The sequence below is a fragment of the Oncorhynchus mykiss genome, chromosome 27 (assembly GCF_013265735.2).
Source record: "Oncorhynchus mykiss isolate Arlee chromosome 27, USDA_OmykA_1.1, whole genome shotgun sequence".
Lineage (NCBI taxonomy): Eukaryota > Metazoa > Chordata > Actinopteri > Salmoniformes > Salmonidae > Oncorhynchus > Oncorhynchus mykiss.
This window is the reverse complement of record NC_048591.1, coordinates 23971266-23989791: the sequence shown is the minus strand read 5'-3', so window position 1 is coordinate 23989791 and position 18526 is coordinate 23971266. Positions and strand designations below refer to the sequence as shown.

The window sequence follows — 18526 nt, the reverse complement described above, 5'->3', positions numbered from 1 at the left end:
GGCTTGTAAGTACGCATTTCACGGTAAAGTCTACACTTGTTGTATTCGGCGCATGTGACAAATAAAGTTTGATTTGATTTGACCACAGACTTTCTGATCTCCACAAAAATCTGAAGCAGAGTAGCTAGGCTAAGAATCTCTATACAAACAATGCTATTGCCTGCCCAATAAAAACACCCAGGCAAGCAGGGTGATGGTAGAAAATGAGATTTTCAGCAGAAACATGTGGCCAGGTCATTACGCTCCATCCCCTTTAATCCCAGCTTGTCCAGCTCTTTCCTGGCTGTAATTACACAGTATCCAATGTCACATGGAAATGCCAACAGATGCACAGCGTCTAAGACGAGCATTATGTACTTAGAGATGTCCCAGTCATTAGGCCTGTTGTACAAGGCATGCTGATTATACCATTGTTGTGCTCTGGCTAAGGCAATAGGGCAAGGTGGATGGACGGAAGGACAGGAATGCATAACAGGTGGACAATTATGTGAAGCCATTTCAGAGGATGCGCTGCCTCCATAATGTCAACTGTGGTCATAATGAGAGTGAAAAACGCCAACAATGTCTAGTTATTTCACAGATCTCCTCATTGCAGTCTGAGCATGCAATGCACACAACTGCAACAGCTAATACTGTATTATACAATCACGATGTGTGCAATCAAAATATATAGTCTGAGACAAAAAAGTTCTCATCATATGTTTACATTGTACCAGAATTGTAATGTGTTAGGCTGTGAAATCTCATCTCATCTAGACATATGTGTATATATAAACTCTAGAAGTTGACATGTATGAAGGGGGTAACTTGAAGGAAGAGTTGTTTTTCTTTCTCTGTGTGGTCATCTCTCTGGTGTCTCATCAGACGTAGTGATCAGAGCTCTGTGAGGATTAGGAACCAATGTTCCTCTGAAGAAGCTTTGCACAGCACTGTGAGGCTGTTTACTAATCTGACTAATTTGCTCACCAGTATGTCACAGTGCCTCCAGCTCACATGAGAGAAAGGTAATGGCCAGGAGTGCCCTCTTCTGGTCATTGGTGGAGCAGCATTAAGGGATTCGTTTAACACCCTGGGCACACCGGGTTTTGACTAGGTGAGATACAGCTTTTGTCAGATTTTACTTTTCGTAGCAGGTTAGGAGAACCTAAGCAGGAGATTAGGAGAATTACAAAGCAGGTTAGGTTAATTATGTTACGGTTGCAGTAATAAGTAGGATTCTGTGTTTTCACATGCAAAAGTGATTGGTTTTAATAAAAATGCTTTCTGTCTTCCCAATGAAAACTAGTTTGAAAATTTGAACATATATTTTATGGAAAAGAGATGCACCATACTGCATTGATGACAACATGACAGAGCGACGCAGATTCCGTAAACCATTCCATTTTAGCAGAGCTCACCTCACTCACCGGCTTCTGGGGCAGCTTAATCGAATCCCCTCAACCTGTGCAAGGAAGAGTTTAAAGATATCTTTGTTCTGATTGGCCCATTGAGGCCCTGCACAAAGACACGCACAGTCAAAATGATGAATGACCATAAAGCTGCTATGAGTTTATGATAATAATGTCTTTACAGGAAGTTAAGAAGGATAGGATGCACACCAAGGAAACATAATACCAATATTCCAGCTGAGCCAGAGAAAATTCAATTCAGTTCAATTCTTTCCCCCAAAAAAACAGTAAATCCACAAAAACTGGAATTATAATAAAATAGGAATATTGTATCAATCTGATACAGTACAGTACACTCACCACTCCTTTGTGATGATAGGAAGTCCTTGAGAGACGTGAGAGAAGTTCAGTAATTCCCTATTTCTTAGCAAATTATTAAACCATTTTTTACAGCATAATTACTGAACTATTTTGTTTCCAAACAAACATTGTATTCATTGTTCTCATACCACAGCCATTTTGCTTTGTTATCCCTACTCACATGACGCCATAAAGTGGCAGGTATAATTTTGGTCAATCAACAGAATTTCAAACTGGCATTTAAATCATGGCATGGAGCATGGTATACACATGTACACATTTCATTTTTTAAAACCTAGGAACACATGCCTAACCTTTCTTTCTGTTTAATTTCATTCCACATTTAATGTGGAGATGTTACAACTCTGATGAATTGTTGACTTGCAGACTGCCTGGAATACATTTCTTGACTTAAAAGGCAGAGGCCAAAGGAAAGCATTGATGCTAACATTACGTACAGTTTAAATACAGGAACATCAGGTGTTATATAAATGGTGATATCCATAGTAGGTACCATTTCATTGTGTCATGTGAGGCCCTACAGTGCATGCAGCTGTGTTGCTATGGAGCAGCTTGGTAAATGCTTTTCCCTGGCGATTAAAACTCTATCAGCTCCGCTGTAGGCTGTGGAACTTCACTGAGGACATGTGACACTGGAACTGTCTTAGCCCAAGTGGAACTCATTGGGGTTGTGAAGAGAGACAGTGCCTGTCTCTGTGCTGCTTTTAGAGAATAAAGTGTGGTGATGTGGTGTGTCATATTGATCCTTCTGACCAATAGGGTCTCTCTCCCTCCACTTGTGGTGACAGAGACGGACTGGACAGTTTGCAGTTTGCTGGTCATCCACACCATATTGGTCAAGTGAGTGAGACAGGGCCTAAAGGGAATCCACCTTAATGACACTTAATGACACTGGAGTAGGTAGTTGGGTCATTTTTATGCAATCATATGGATCAGCAGTTGTTGCCTGAGATAGGACGAGGAGGGCAAGGGTCAAATCAGAACACGATGCAAATAGGACAATAACACCTCTCTGTGCACATGGGTCATTGTGTGGCAAACTTCTGTTTCACCATTGAAGAATACAAAATAATTTCCATGTTATTCTTCCATTTACAATATAAGCTCATGTATGCCTATTTATTTTGTATCTTACAAAAAGTCCTAAATTAAAAAATGTTTCCTCTAGCTAAAGACTAGCCATACAGCACACAAATCACTTTTAAAGGGCCAATGCTGCCAATTTATCTCAATATCAAATCATTTCCGGGTAACAATTAAGTACCTCACTGTGATTGTTTTTAATTAAAATGGTACTGTAAAACATTATAGTGTTTACTGACATATTTAATCGCTCCCTATCCCAGTCTGTTGTCCCCATATGCTTCAAGATGGCTACCGTTTCTCCTGTACCCAAGAAGCACTCACTTCTGTCATCATGAAGTGCTTTGAGAGGCTAGTCAAGGATCATATCACCGCCACCTTACCGGCCACCCTAGACCCACTTCGGTTTGTATAACGCCTCAACAGGTCCACAGATGAAGCAATCGCCATCACATTGTACGCTGCCCTATCCCATCTGGACAAAAATAATACCTACAGTGCCTTGCAAATGTATTCATCCCCCTTGGCGTTTTTCCTATTTTGTTGCATTACAACCTGTAATATAAATGGATTTTTATTTGGATTTCATGTAATGGACATACACAAAATAGTACAAATTGGTGAAGTGAAACTAAAAAAGAATATAAGCGGAAAAGTGGTGCGTGTATATTCACCCCCTTTGCTATGAAGCCCCTTAAAGAAGATCTGGTGCAACTAATTACCTTCAGAAGTCACATGATTAGTTAAATAAAGTCCACCTGTGTGCAATCTAAGTGTCCCATGATCGGTCATATGATGTCAGTATCTATACACCTGTTCTGAAAGGCCCCAGAGTCTGCAACACCACTAAGCAAAGGGGTACCACAAAGCAAGTGGCACCATGAAGACCAAGGAGCTCTCCAAACAGGTCAGGGAGACAGTTGTGGAGAAGTACAGATCAGGGTTGGGTTATAAAAAAATATTCAAAACTTTGAACATCCCACGGAACACCATTAAATCCACTATTAAAAACAACAAACCTGTCAAGAGAGGGCCTCCCACCAAAACTCACGGACCCGGCAAGGAGTGATTTAATCAGAGAGGCAACAAAGAGACCAATTATAACCCTAAAGGAGCTGCAAAGCTCCACAGCGGAGATTGGACTTTCTGTTCATGGGACCACTTTAAGCCGTGCACTCCACAGAGCTGGGCTTTATAGAAGAGTGGCCAGGAAAAAGACATTGCTTAAAGAAAAAAATAAGCAAACACGTTTGGTGTTCGCCAAAAGGCATGTGGGAGACTCCTCAAACATATGGAAGAAGGTACTCTGGTTAGATGAGACTAAAATTGAGCTTTTTGGCCATCAAGGTAAATGTCTGGTGCAAACCCAACACCTCTCATCACCCCGAGAATAACAGCATGGTGGTGGCAGCATCATGCTGTGGGGATGTTTTTTATCGGCAGCGACTGAGAAACTGGTCAGAATTGAAGTAATGATGGATGGCGCTAAATACAGGGAAATACTTGAGGGAAACCTGTTTCAGTCTTCCAGAGATTCACCTTCCAGCAGGACAATTGGGCGGCAGGTTGCCTAGTAGTTAGAGCATTGGGCCAGTAACCGAAAGGTTGCTAGATTGAATCCCCGAGCTGACAAGGTAAAGATCTGTTGTTCTGCCCCTGAACAAGGCAGTTAACCCACTGTTCCTAGGCTGTCATTGTAAATAGGAATTTGTTCTTAACTGACTTGCCTAGTTATATAATAAATTAATTTTAAAAAATTACCCTAAGATACTACTAAAGCAACACTCGCGTGGTTTAAGGAGAAACATTTAAATGTCTTGGAATGGCCTCGTCAAAGCCCAGACCTCAATCCAATCGAGAATCTGTGGTATGATTTAAAGATTGCTGTACACCAGTGGAGCCCATCCAACTTGAAGGAGCTGGAGCAGTTTTGCCTTGAAGAATGGGCAAAAATCCCAGTGACTAGATGTGCCAAACTTAAAGAGACATACCCCAAGAGACTTGCAACTGTAATTGCTGCAAAAGGTGATTCTGTATTGAAAAAGTATTGACTTTGGGGGGTGAATAGTTATGCATGCTCAAGTTTTTTAAATCTTATTTATTGTTCATTCCACAATAAAAAAAATATTTTGCATCTTCAAAGTGGTAGGCATGTTGTGTAAATCAAAATGATACAACCGCCCCCCAAATTCCAGATTGTAAGGTAACAAAATAGGAAAAATGCCAAGGGGGTGAATACTTTCGCAAGCCACTGTATGTAAGAATGCTGTTCATTGACTACAGCTCAGCATTCAACACCATAATACCCTCCAAGCTCATCATCAAGCTGGAGGCCCTGGGTCTCAACCCCTCCCTGTGCAACTGGGTCCTGGACTTTCTGACGGGCCACCCCCAGGTGGTGAAGGTAGGAAACAACATCTCCACTTCGCTGGCCCTCAACACTGGGGTCCCACAAGGGTGTGGGCTCAGCCCTCTCCTGTACTCCCTGTTCACCCACGACTGCGTGGCCATGCACGCCTCCAACTCAATCATCAAGTTTGCAGATGACACAACAGTAGTGGGCTTGATCACCAACAAAGACGAGACAGCCTACAGGGAGGAGGTGAGGGCACTGGTGTGGTGTCAGGAAAATAACCTCTCACTTAACGTCAACAAAACAAAGGAGATGATCGTGGACTTCTGGAAACAGCAGAGGGAGCACCCTTATCCACATCGAAGGGATAGCAGTGGAGAAGGTGTAAAGTTGCAAGTTCCTGGGCGTACACATCACAGACAAACTGAAATGTGTGGACAGTCTGGTGAAGAAGGCGCCACACTGCCTCTTTAACCTCACAAGGCTGAAGAAATGTTGGCTTGTCACCCAAACCCTGACAAACTTTTACAGATGCACAATCGAGAGCATCCTGTCGGGCTGTATCACAGCCTGGTACGGCAACTGCACCACCCTCAACCGCACGGCTCTCCAGAGGGTGGTGCTGTCTGCACAATGCATCACCGGGAGCAAACTACCTGCCCTCCATGACACCTACAGCACCCGATGTCACAGGAAGGCCAAAAAGATCATCAAGAACAACAACCACCCGAGCCACTGCCTGTTCACACGGCTGTCATTTAGAAGGCAAGGTCAGTACAGGTGCATCAAAGCTGGGAACGAGAGATTGAGAAACAGCTTCTATCTCAAGGCCATCAGACTGCTAAACAGCAATCACTAACTCAGAGAGGCTGCTGCCTACATTGACCCAATCACTGGACAATTTAGTAAATGGATCACTAGTCACTTTAAACAATACCCCTTCTAAATAATGTGACTTTAATAAGGTCTACTACGTATCTTACATTACTCATATCTCGTGTACATACTGTATTGAGACCCAATCACTGGGCACTTTAATAAATGGATCACTAGTCACTTTAAACAATGCCACTCTAAATAAAGCCACTTTAATAATGTCTACATATCTTACATTACTCATATCACATGAATACTGTATTTTATACCATCTACTGAACCTTGCCTATGCCGCTTGGCCATCGCTCATCCATATACTTACAGGTACACATTCTCATTCACCCCTTTAGACTTGTGTGTATTAGGTAGTTGTTGGGGAATTGTTAGATTACTTGTTAGATGTGTGTATTAGGTAGTGGTTGGGAATTGTTAGATTACTTGTTAGATATTATTGCACTGTTGGAACTAGAAGCACAAGCATTTCGCTACACTTGCATATACATCTGCTAACCATGTGTATGACCAATACAATTTGATTTGATTTGGTAAAAAATAACAACAACAAAAATAGTTTCTTAGCAAATTGCAATTTCTCAAGGAAGAATTTTGCGACAACTATCTGGGAGTTTCCCAGCAGCCGGATGTTCCAGTTTTCAGGGGTTAATGGAAAGAGAGCCTGTAATCTGACTTCCACTTTTGGACATTAATAACAAGGTGACACTATATTAACTTCTCCTCCACATTGACTAGATTGGTTGAACAGTGCAGAAGAGACCCTCCCCTGGACAGTTTTTCTTCTTCTCCTCAAGACCAGTATGTAGGGGATCTAGTTTTAGGCAATTATTTTATGCCTACTATGTTAAGTTAGTGTGGGAGGGACCTGAGTAGGGAGGGGGAAACTGAATAATAGCTGTTATTGGCAGAGTTTGGGAATTTTCTTTGTTATGGTCTATTAACTAATTTACTGTATGGTGATATCACTCCATCCCACCAAAACAGCCAGAAATTTCAGCCGGTCTTTTCAAACAGCTCTTACACTAAAAAAGAATTATCATCATGTTCACAATTTTACAGTATTATTCCAAATTCATAGTGTGGAAGTATATGCAAAACACAGGGAAATCACGTTGACAATGATAGAGGCCTCTAGTGTCCAAAAGTAATTTTTATCATGGGCAGCGCCATTGAGGGCTTCCACCATGTTAAAGTAGTCCGAGTAGTTAACTGGGTGGGGATTGCTATGGGATGTAGCCTCATTGGCGCTGCCCATGCTGTCGCATACGCTAAAACGAAACAGATATAAGTCCTCTAACTATCTCTATGGTGCGCCCATAGGCGCCCTCCAAGCAAATTTTCCCTAACCCAAAAAAATAAAAGTGGTGGCACTTCGTCACATCCGTGATATGGAATTCAGGAAGTCATCCATCCAAAATAATAAATAAGGCAAACAACTTTTGGAGAGAGTAGTAAACTTCTGAAAGCGTCTGAATGTGAAAGCCGAGGTTGTTTCTTATGTTTCTTCAGCGTCGTCGTCTGAACATCACGTTCAACATGATTACCTCACTAGAGGTCTAATGATGGCCAAGCTGAAAACTAAGGCGCAAACTTTGAACAAGGAGCTGGACATTTTCCGAGGTTTGACTTTCCCTGAATAATATTTGCCATGGCTTACCATAACGGTTCGATCCCCCTTAGAGCATTATTTATCATGCTCTGTTTTGGAATGGCAAAATCTCTCTATACCATTCCACTTAAAATATTTACAGGTAAGTTTAACTCTTCTTTGGATTTGGATTTAACTCCTCTGAAACTAATACAAGCCTCAGGAAATGGACTGTCCCTGGCATCTGATCCAGCTGGAATAGTGAACTTTTTGGACATGGTCAATAACTTACAAGGCGATTCTGGCAGAGGTTACTACATGGAGATGACACTGGGTACCCCTGGTCAAAAGGTAAAAAAATATGACCTATTGTTTTAAAGTTTTCAATGTGGAATACATTTCTTGACCTCTTTAGTCCAAATGTAATCGAATGAAGTAGACATTTATTTATATATATGTGTGTGTGTGTGTGTGTGTATATATGTATATGTATATATATGTATATATGTATATATATGTGTATGTGTGTGTGTGTGTGTGTATATGAATTTATTTATATATGTATATATGAATATACATATGTATTATATATGTATTTTATTTATATATGTATATAAATATGTATGTGTATATATATGTGTGTGTATGTATGTATATATATGTGTATATATATATATATATGTATGTATGTATGTATATGTGTGTGTGTGTGTGTGTGTGTATATGTGTGTGTGTGTGTGTGTGTGTGTGTGTGTGTGTGTGTGTGTGTGTGTGTGTGTGTGTATGCAAAACAGCTGCTTTTTTCATGACAGATTGAACAGGTGAAAGCTATGATGCCTTATTGATGTCACTTTTTTAAAATCCACTTCCATCAGTGTAGATGAAGGGGAGATAGGTTAAAGAATCATTTTTAAGCCTTGAGACAATTCAAGCATGGATTGTGTATGTGTGCCATTCAGAGGATGAATGGGCAAGACAAAAGATTTAAGTGCTTTTGAACGGGGTATGGTAGTAGGTGCCATGCACACTTTTTGTGTCAAGAACTGCAACGCTGCTGGGTTTTTCATGCTCAACAGTTTCCCGTGTGTATCAAGAATGGTCCACCACCCAAAGGATATCCAGCCAACATGATACAACTGTAGGAAGCATTGGAGTCAACATAGGCCAGAATCCCTGTGGAATGCTTTTAACACCTTGTGGAGGTGTTATGGAGGCTGTTCAGAGGGCAAAAGGGGGGATGCAACTCAATATTAGGAAGGTGCTTGACTTGGACTGAACTAGGTTCCAGTACTCATTTTGGGTGCTGGTATTGTTTATATTTAGGTGCAGGACCTCCACAATACTTTTGAGCTAATATTCTATAAGAGGAATAGGAGCTCAAGCAGTAGAAAATTTGAGGCGCCAGTACTCTGCTTCTGTGAGCTCCAGTCAAGCACTGGAACACATTTAGGCCATGATATTTAGTAGGCTAACTTATGACCAAGCCTGTCTGTCTGCAAATAGTTTTTCTCGCCAACATGTGATCTGGAGAGAGGGTGTGGGGAGGCTGTTAGCCCCTGGGGCACGGGGGGGTGGGCAGGAGGGGGTGACGGCGAGAGTGAGACTGCAGCCAGCTCTGAGCCCAGGGCCTGGTTCTGCCATGTAAGCTCCCACGCACATGAGCTCACATGATGCTGCTAGACCCGAGCCTCTGCTTGGGCTCCACTGGCCAGGCAGCTGACCAGAATTATGAGGCACAAAGGCTCAGGGAGAAAGCTGAAATCTGCTCAAACTCTACCAATGGATCTGGAGGAATGTGGCCCACAGTTTCTGTTCTTTTGTTCTAGGTTTTATATAAATATCTCCCTCTCCATCACCATCTATTTCCCCCTGTCCTCATTTATGCCTGGTTTTTCCATTTGGCTCTAATTGCATGCAGTTTTAGGTACCCACACTTCTCAGTCTTTGGAATGTTTACAATATGTTAGTATCAATATATAGTTATTGATAAAGCCAGTGTGTTCTTAGCTGGAACACTTTTTATTGTTGGACCAAGAGTTGGGTGTTAGCAAGATTCCATGGCTATGGCACAGCCAGACTCTGGTTCCCACAATCTTATCAAGCATATTTCTGCCTTGTCATTTCCTTGTGCTTATTAGTGGAATAATCACACTGAAGGAATCTGACCTCACTAAAATGAACCTGGCTAAGTAACACCTCTGACTATAATCAGATGAGAGGTAGGGAGGGGAGGGGAGAGAAGAGGGAGGGAGGGGAGGGAAGAGGTGGGGAGGGGAAGAGAGAACAAGGGGAGGGGGGCACAATAACACCAATCCTCAAACAGTTCTATCTATGATATAATTAAAGGCCTGGTGTTAAACAAGGCGTTATTCAGATGAACCACTAATTGCCACATCTGTTAGCCCCGTCGCAGCTAGGCCGAGGTGTCGGCTGGAGTGCCTCACATCTGCTAATTGGTACAAACAGGTAGCAGATGCACATCCCCGCCACAGAGCCTCTGCTAATTAGCCAGGCAAGGCTCAACCACAGGCGACCAAGCCGCCATGCTGGCTCAGGGATGGGGAAGAGAAGGGATTTGCCTGGTGGTTCCGCCCAGCCAAGCTAGGGGAGTACGGAAGAGGATTGAGAGGGTAGGAGATACAAGGAAATGCCCCTAGTTTTCCCCAACAGGCTGCGTCAGGATGGTCTTTCTGGTTTGGGCCCAGCATGAGTGGCGTGCTGCCATCTGTGTGGTGGCAGTAGAGTTTCAGATGGCAGAGCCATAGTGGTGGGACTTCGGCCAGTCCAACTGATAGGGACGCAACAGAGCTTTGAGGAAGTACAGTGCCTTCAGAAAGTATTCACACCCCTTGACTTTTTCCACATTTTGTTGTATTACAGCCTGAATTTATAATGTATTAAATTGAGTTTTGTTTGTCACTGGCCTACACACAATACCTCAATGTCAAAGTGGAATTATGTTTTTAGAAATGTTAACTAATTAATTGAAAATGAAAAGCTTAAATGTCTTGAGTCAATAAGCATTCAACCCCTTTTGTTATGGCAAGCCTAAGTAAGTTCTGGAGTAAAAATGTGCTTAAGTTGCATGGACTCTGTGTGCAATAATAGTGTTTAACATGATTTTTGAATTACTACCTCATCTCTGTACCCCACACATACAGATAAGGTCCCTCAGTCGAGCAGTGAATTTCAGACACAAAGATCAGGGAGGTTTTCCAAAGCCTCGCAAAGAAGAGCACATATTGGTAGATGGTTTAAAAAATAAACTGACATTAAATATCCCTTTGAGCATGGTGAAGTTATTAATTACACTTTTGATGGTGTATCCATACAGCCAGTCACTACAAAGATACAGGCATCCTTCCTAAATCAGTTGCCGGAGAGGAAGGAAACTGCTCAGGGATTTCACAGTGAGGCCAATGGTGACTTTAAAACTGTTAGAGTTTGTAATGGCTGTGATAGGAGAGAACTGAAGATGGATCAACAACATTGGATTTACTCCACAATACTAACCTAAATGACAGAGTGGAAAGGAAGCCTGTACAGAATATGCATCCTGTTTGCAATAAGGCACTAACGTAAAACTGCCAAAAATGTGGCAAAGAAATTAACTTTATATCCTGAAATCAAAGTGGTGCAAATTCAACACATCACTGAGTACCACTCTTCATATTTCCAAGCATGGTGGTGGCTGCATCATGTTATGGGTAGGCTTTTCCTCACAAGGACTAGGGAGTTTATTTATTTTTTTATACATAAAAAGAAATGGAATGGAGCTAAGCACAGGCAAAATCCTAGAGGAAAACCTGGTTCAGTCTGCTTTCCTGAGAGACAAATTCACCTTTCAGCAGGACAATAACATAAAATATAAGGCATGCCATTGCCAAATATACAATGGAGTTAAGTAACCTAGTTACAGTTTTGACAGAGCTTGAAGAATTTCAAACAATAATGTGCAAATATTGTACAATCCAGGTGTCCAAAGCTCTTAGAGACTTGCCCAGAAATGCTCACAGCTGTAATCGCTACGAAATGGTAGCAATATATTGACTCGGGTGTGAATACTTATGTAAATTAATCATTTGTATTTCATTTTCAATCAATTTGCAAAAAAGTCTAAACATGTTTTCACTTTGTCATTATTGGGTGTTGTGTGTAGATCCTGCTAGGGTTTTTGTATAGCCTATATTGCGAGGGATAGCTAAGCCTATTTGCTCCGTTTTTGTCGGTCATCAATGGTTCCTGCTCAACTGGGTTTGTTTTCTTCTCAGAACCGGGTCGACAACAAGAATGCAGAATACTCAAGCAGCCTATTTATTGAGAGCAGAATGCTACATTTGTTTTGTCTGGGTGTGAAATAAGGTCTTCACTGTAAAATTTCTGAATGAGTTACTTCTTATTCTTAGCTTTGACGAAGCCCATGCTTTAGTTGGATGGAAACAAATATCCCGAAAATCACATTTTCCTCAGGCTGCTTTAGGGAAGACGCAGGAAGTGTAATGTCACACCAGCAGACCGCTTTCCTGTGTGTTCCCTTTATGTTGCCTCTCCTCCATCAATCCAAAGTGCTTTAAAGGCTAGTTAAGCAGCCTAACACATTTAAATGGTAAATAAACTCCTTTGTTGCGAGCGGCGCTGTGGAGAGCACAGCCTCTTTAATGATGAGGAATGTTCAGTAATGACCCTTCTGCACGTCACCGATGTGACAGAAGTCGGTTATCTCATTAGTTCCCCTAGTTGAATTTATGCCTGAGACAACAAGATCTCAACTGCTGCTTTGCTAGCTCATGTTCCGCTCCTGCTCGCACACCGCTGACAAATACCAGGATGGAGAGAGTTTTAGACTATGGAGCAATGGGCAGGAGTAACGTGGGCATGTTTTTTCAAAAGATACCAGACCAGAGAGCTTTTTTTCCCAAATCTTCAGACGTCAGAAGCATAGTAAATAACCTGCCCTGCTCAAATCATGATCGCTGACTGAGTCAGTTTGTGTGTTTATGGTGTCTTAAGAGGGGTGCGGATGAGTAACACAGATGGTTGAATGACTGATAAAGTACTCGCTACTCTTTTGTTTTTCCAGCTGAATATCCTGGTTGATACGGGAAGCAGTAACTTTGCAGTGGCTGCAGCAGCACATCCCTTTATCACACACTTCTTCAACACAGCACTGTGAGTCAGGCTCGCATATTTGCTCTGTGGAAACTCTTTCTATTGGGTCAATGAGAAGGCTATGCATTACATTTGGTGGCCTCATAATATTAGAAAATGCCTTAATTAAATAATCAGTGTTTCACATCAATCACATAATTTATACTACAATCTGATCATGTTTTATGTTTGTTTATAATTGTCTCAGGCATTCATTTGATAAGATTTCCTTTGTCTAAGAGTGCTGCTTAATCTCCCTGACTGTCCCTGTGTTCAGCTCCAGTACGTACAAGTCCACTGGCAGGGGCGTGGCCGTCAAGTACACCCAGGGCAACTGGGAGGGCGAGCTGGGCACCGACCGCGTCCTCATACCCAGCATCGCTGGCACCCTCACCATCAACATCGCCACCATCTTTTCCTCTGATGGATTCTTCCTCCCGGGGGTCAACTGGCAGGGCATCCTGGGTCTGGCCTACCCCCTGCTGGCTCGGGTAAATGGGGAGGGGGGGGTCCTCATGCCCTCTGAGACTCTGGATATGAAGGATATCGCCATGTCTATTTGATTTGGCACAGTGGTGTCCGTAAGCGTGGTGGGGCGTGAAGAGCTGCTGAATGTTATCAAAGATCAAATGAACTCAACCGGAGAAGGTTCACACACATGATACTGTTCAGAATGGAACTGTGATCTCATCATCACACAGAACCATGGGGCGTAATGTTGGTTAGGCTATTCTGAGCTTACACAATGTATGCCTTATGCAGATTTTGAGATCAACTATTTTAAATCATTGACATACAGTGACCACTCTACTGTGGATCTCAGCTTTGTTCAGGTTCAGATGATTTTCAGAATGTTTGTCATGCATCACATGCATATATCTGGCCCTTGACTTCACATGGTGTATATATCAAGGTATAGAGAAGGGGGATCCTGTTTAGTCAGGGTGATAACTGATAAGACTTTCTCCTGTCATTCTCTGTGCTTACAGCTTCACTATTGACCAATAGGACAGCCAATACGTTACACTATTTTACACTAAGTTAATGACCAGAGTGGTTTGTGTTTATGTCTCCTGTTTCCCAGCCTGACTCCTCGGTGGAGCCTTTCTTTAACTCCGTGGTACGACAGACAGACATCCCAGATGTGTTCTCCCTACAGATGTGCGGAGCTGGGTTGTCAGCCAGCTCCACTGCCGACCCCACGGGGGGAAGTCTTGTGAGTAGTCAGGAGGAGAAAGCTAAAGGTTATGAATGGGAGGAGTGAATGGTGGGGTGGGGTGGGGTGGGGGGGGGGACTTCCTTACAAAGGCTGGTTGTTGTACTGTCAAAGAAGATGATTATTGAGGCTGTTCATCTCACACACGCTAGGCAGTTGCTTGGCATAATATTTCTCCCGACGCCCAGACCAGATAAACCTTTCAAGGGTGGATTAGACTGAGCGGCATGGTGCTTCTTAGAAGCATGATCGCTAGCAAGTCTCTGCGCCTCTCAATGCGTTTCCCCATTGTACACCCAATCTAGTTAGCGAGTGGCTAATTAAGCTAAGATAGCCCCTTGCCGAGTGCAGGTCTGTTGGTGTTTTAAGAGCAGTCGCGGTTGAGCCGACCACGTGAGTGCAGCAGATGGGAGAGATAGTGGGGTGTAATCAGTGTCTGCAATGCCATGCCAAACATTGCTAAGGCATGCCATTGTAGTTTTATTACAGTATTCAGGCTATCATTGTATTCATTAATTTGTAAAGTGAATGAAAACCCTGTTTTGTTTCAGGTCATGGGAGGGGTTGAACCAACATTGTATTCGGGGTCCATGTGGTACACCCCTATAAAGGAAGAGTGGTACTATCAGGTGGAAGTATTGAAGCTGGAGGTTGGGGATCAGAATCTAAACCTGGACTGCAAAGAGGTATGAGACAAACTGTCCACTGTTGTTTTCTGAATTGCCCTTTCCTGGTCTAAATGGTTTGCAAAGTATTTCAAATCTGCACAACACGTCAGGTTTGAGGAACAAAGCCTAACCGTGGCCTTAAGACTAAGGTTGTTTCTAGTGAACATTCTTTCTGGATGAGCCTGTAGTGCATGTCTGGAAAGAGGATATAAAGCAACAGTTAATAAAGCATGCCTGAGCTGAGACACAAGAATGTGGTAAACCTGTTTCTGAAGCCTTCCAGGAACCAAGGTGGACATTTCAGCTTTTTGTTTGATCAAGGTCTTCTGAAATGAAATATGCAACTGAAAACAATATGTTTTCCCCTTTCTTTATACATCTTCCTCTCTCTCTTTCATTCTCTCTCCCTCTCCTTCTCTCAGTACAACAAGGATAAAGCCATAGTGGACAGTGGAACCACTCTTCTGCGGCTGCCTGTGAATGTGTTCAGTGCTGTGGTTGAGGCCATCTCAAGAACATCTCTGGTATGTCAGCCGCTGTGCCCATGATCAAATGACAAAGAACTTCTAGGATAACCTGGTTGTCTGAGGACACTTCAGTAAATGTGTAGACTGCGGACACTTCAGTAAATGTGTAGACTGAGGACACTTCAGTAAATGTGTAGACTGAGGACACTTCAGTAAATGTGTAGACTGAGGACACTTCAGTAAATGTGTAGACTGAGGACACTTCAGTAAATGTGTAGACTGAGGACACTTCAGTAAATGTGTAGACTGAGGACACTTCAGTAAATGTGTAGACTGAGGACACTTCAGTAAATGTGTAGACTGAGGACATTGCAACTTATTTCCTTTCTATACCATGGCTTATATTTGTCCACCCCTATATGGCAACTTTGTTCTGGTCTACGGATCTGAGAGAAAATGAGTGGTTATCTATGTAAAGTACACCTTTTTTTCACAACTCAGAGTAATTTTATTGGAGTCTTAATCCATCGCTGTCTTTCTATGGTCCAGATCCAGGACTTCACCTCGGGGTTTTGGGGTGGCACTAAACTGGCCTGCTGGTTGAAGGGGGAGACACCTTGGAGGTTCTTCCCCAAACTGTCCATCTACCTGAGAGCCACCAACACCAGCCAGTCCTTCAAAATCTCCATCCTCCCTCAGGTGACATAACAAACGTCCCCCATGTTGCCTCTGTGTGTTTGTTGTTTGCTTACTCTAACCAACATCAGCCATCTTGTTATGAGCTTTAGATCTGTTTGCCGACAGCTCTTTTATTGACATTAGTGTGGCTGCTCCCTGCAGCTGTATATCCAGCCAATCACAGATGTGGACGGTACGCTGGACTGCTTCCGCTTCGGCATCTCGTCGTCAGCCAACGGCCTGGTGATAGGAGCAACCGTCATGGAGGGCTTCTACGTCATCTTCGACCGGGCAGAGAAGAGAGTGGGCTTCGCTGTCAGCAGATGTGCAGGTGAGTGCTGGAGACATTATTATTGGGTCTTAGATGCGCCTGGTCAAGTGCTCTTTGTATACCCTTCTTACATTCCACAGTACGTTAGCTATTATAACCCTGGTTCCTCTCTCCAGTGAACGGTGGGATAGCCGTGTCAGAGATCTCTGGGCCCTTCTCATCTGCAGACGTGGCATCTGACTGTGCTGCTGGAGGGCTGCTGAAGGAGCCCCTTCTCTGGGTCATCTCCTACGCCCTAGTGGCCGTCTGTGTCGTGGTGCTCCTCATCCTGCTCCTCCTCCTCGTCCTGCCCTGTCGTCACCGAGACCGGTCCGGCGAGATCACTGATGAGTCCTCGCTGGTCCGCCACCGCATCAAATGACTGAGGCGGGCCTCGGGTAGGACGACGACGGCCACCGGGAGTTCCAATTCTACTGAGGCAGGGAGAGGGGAGGGGTTGGGGCTGCAGTGACCAATAGGACTGTTCTCTGGACACATCATGGAGACTGCAGTTTGACCAGAGAATGCTTTTCTTAGTTTAGATGTTACCAGTTTTTTGCACTCCAGTTTCACAGCAACTTCTGATTTAATTTAGACACATTATTAGACTGGTTGGGTAGCAGAAAGGAATGCTATCTATGCCAGCCCAGTCACTCCTTGCACATATTTCCTGCTGATTCCTCACTGCCTACAACATGGTAGTGAAGTGCACTGCTCTCACCTGAGACAAGGTCCTAAGAACTCTTAAACAGCAATGATTCTTTTTACTTCTCAGAAGCCTCAACTCAAAATAGCATATTGTAAATTACTCAAGTTTGTTGAATGTTCCCCATAGGTATCATTACCATTCTTTCATTACAATTTTCTTCTTTGCTGTGTGATGAAAGTTTTGTAGGAAATGTCCTTTGTCAAGCTGTTTTATTAAGAGTTGAGTTGACTAAATGTTTTTATTCAAAGTACAACCAGGAGGTCAGACAATAGAAGATGATACACGTAGGTTGATATACGTCCCTTGTCGTTTACAATGCTATCAAGTCACAGCCATCTCATATGGGAGCTAGCATGGGTTTGCGACATTCTGTTTAACTGTAAAAAGTGATCAAAAGTGTCAAATTATGAATATCACTCCATCTGTATGAATGGAGAATGAAGCAATCTGTGTTAAAAGGATTTTGTAATGACATTGTGTAGTTGATATTTAAGTCAACATGAATGATTGTATAATATTTCAAAACCTCACCATTAGTAGACATACAGAAACCTGATTTGTATTTGGAGTATTTCTATGTTAAATAATATTTTCTACATTTTACGTTACCCATGATTTCAAAAGGGGAGATGTATTGGCCCAAAAAAAGTATTGTACTGTATTTTCAAAAAGTTAAATATTTCTTTGCAAAGGTGTTTGATACAAAATCAGGTGCGGTTTTAATTTAAACTGTTCACGATTGTTTAAATGTATCAGTGCCATAATTGTGATTGTATATAATTAAATTGATCAGATTAAAGTAAAGGCTCTCATTCCAGCGTGATAAAACGCCCGGCCTGTATTCCAACCTGGATAAAAACAATTCACCATTCAATTGAATATTATGAATAAAGAGTTACACAAGTAGAGAGCACCATGGTGCAGGTTCTGTTTCTCTGTAATCTTGCATTCAAGAGCAACTACCAAGACCACTCTTCAAGCATAGGGGAGACAGTACAGTATACAGAAGACCGTGGGGAACTTACTGGATTAGTGGTCAGTTTGTTTTAAGGAAACCTTAGTATAGACAATTATACAACATACTTTTTACAATTCTTGGAAGTCAATGAAACAAAACAATTCAGTCATTCTTAATGTCCACGGTGTAGGAAATAAGACACAGAAAACATTCAAAACTGCATAGGCACATTCTATAGGTAAGAAAATATAAAAACACTTACTTGCAAGTCCACCTGTTGAGGTGAGTTCATTCAACACTACACTGAACAAACAGGTGTCAGGTCTGTATGAGTGGTGGTCCTACTGGCCACTCGTGTGGAACCGTCCCCATTTAAATACCTCAGATTGACTCGAGGGAGTAGGCTCTCAATTTGTCTCTCGTACAACAGCCAATTATCTTTATCTAACATCAGCTATTTATTATCCTATGATACAATGAACCTATACTAGAATCAAATAGATTATATATCAGACATTTGATGAAAATAATTCTGAGCAACACAAAACTACTCATATAAACGTTGCATTAGAAACCTAATAATTGATTACAGTCCAGTTGAGAGAATGCTAAGACCGTGCAAAGCTGTAAAGGCAAAGGGTGGCTACTTTGAAGAATCTCAAATATATTTTAATTTGTTTAACACTTT

General features: G+C 42.4%; 1 protein-coding gene across 2 annotated transcripts; it reads left to right on the top strand.

Moving 5' to 3' along the window:
- The first annotated feature begins 7466 nt into the window (after positions 1–7466).
- LOC110507827 (beta-secretase 2) lies at positions 7467–17791 on the top strand. 2 transcript variants are annotated; one of them, XM_021588119.2, is made up of 9 exons: positions 7467–8035; positions 12765–12853; positions 13110–13323; positions 13917–14048; positions 14600–14734; positions 15139–15240; positions 15733–15882; positions 16006–16192; positions 16309–17791. In XM_021588119.2, the coding sequence occupies exons 1-9, from the start codon at positions 7745–7747 to the stop codon at positions 16551–16553; spliced, it is 1545 nt and encodes a 514-aa protein (XP_021443794.1). In that variant the 5' UTR covers positions 7467–7744; the 3' UTR covers positions 16554–17791. The 2 variants fall into 2 exon arrangements, with proteins under 2 accessions (XP_021443794.1, XP_021443795.1); XM_021588120.2 differs by having other exon boundaries at positions 7468–8035; positions 16024–16192.
- Positions 17792–18526: the final 735 nt, after the last annotated feature.

What these genes read in the sequence shown, in the direction of transcription:
- LOC110507827 (XM_021588119.2), top strand. Translation starts at nt 7,745, where the DNA reads ATGGCTTACCATAACGGTTCGATCCCCCTTAGAGCATTATTTATCATG. An exon ending in TGGGTACCCCTGGTCAAAAG is followed by an intron (nt 8,036 to 12,764) that starts GTAAAAAAATAT and finishes TTGTTTTTCCAG; the next exon opens with CTGAATATCCTGGTTGATAC. An exon ending in CCATCTCAAGAACATCTCTG is followed by an intron (nt 15,241 to 15,732) that starts GTATGTCAGCCG and finishes TCTATGGTCCAG; the next exon opens with ATCCAGGACTTCACCTCGGG.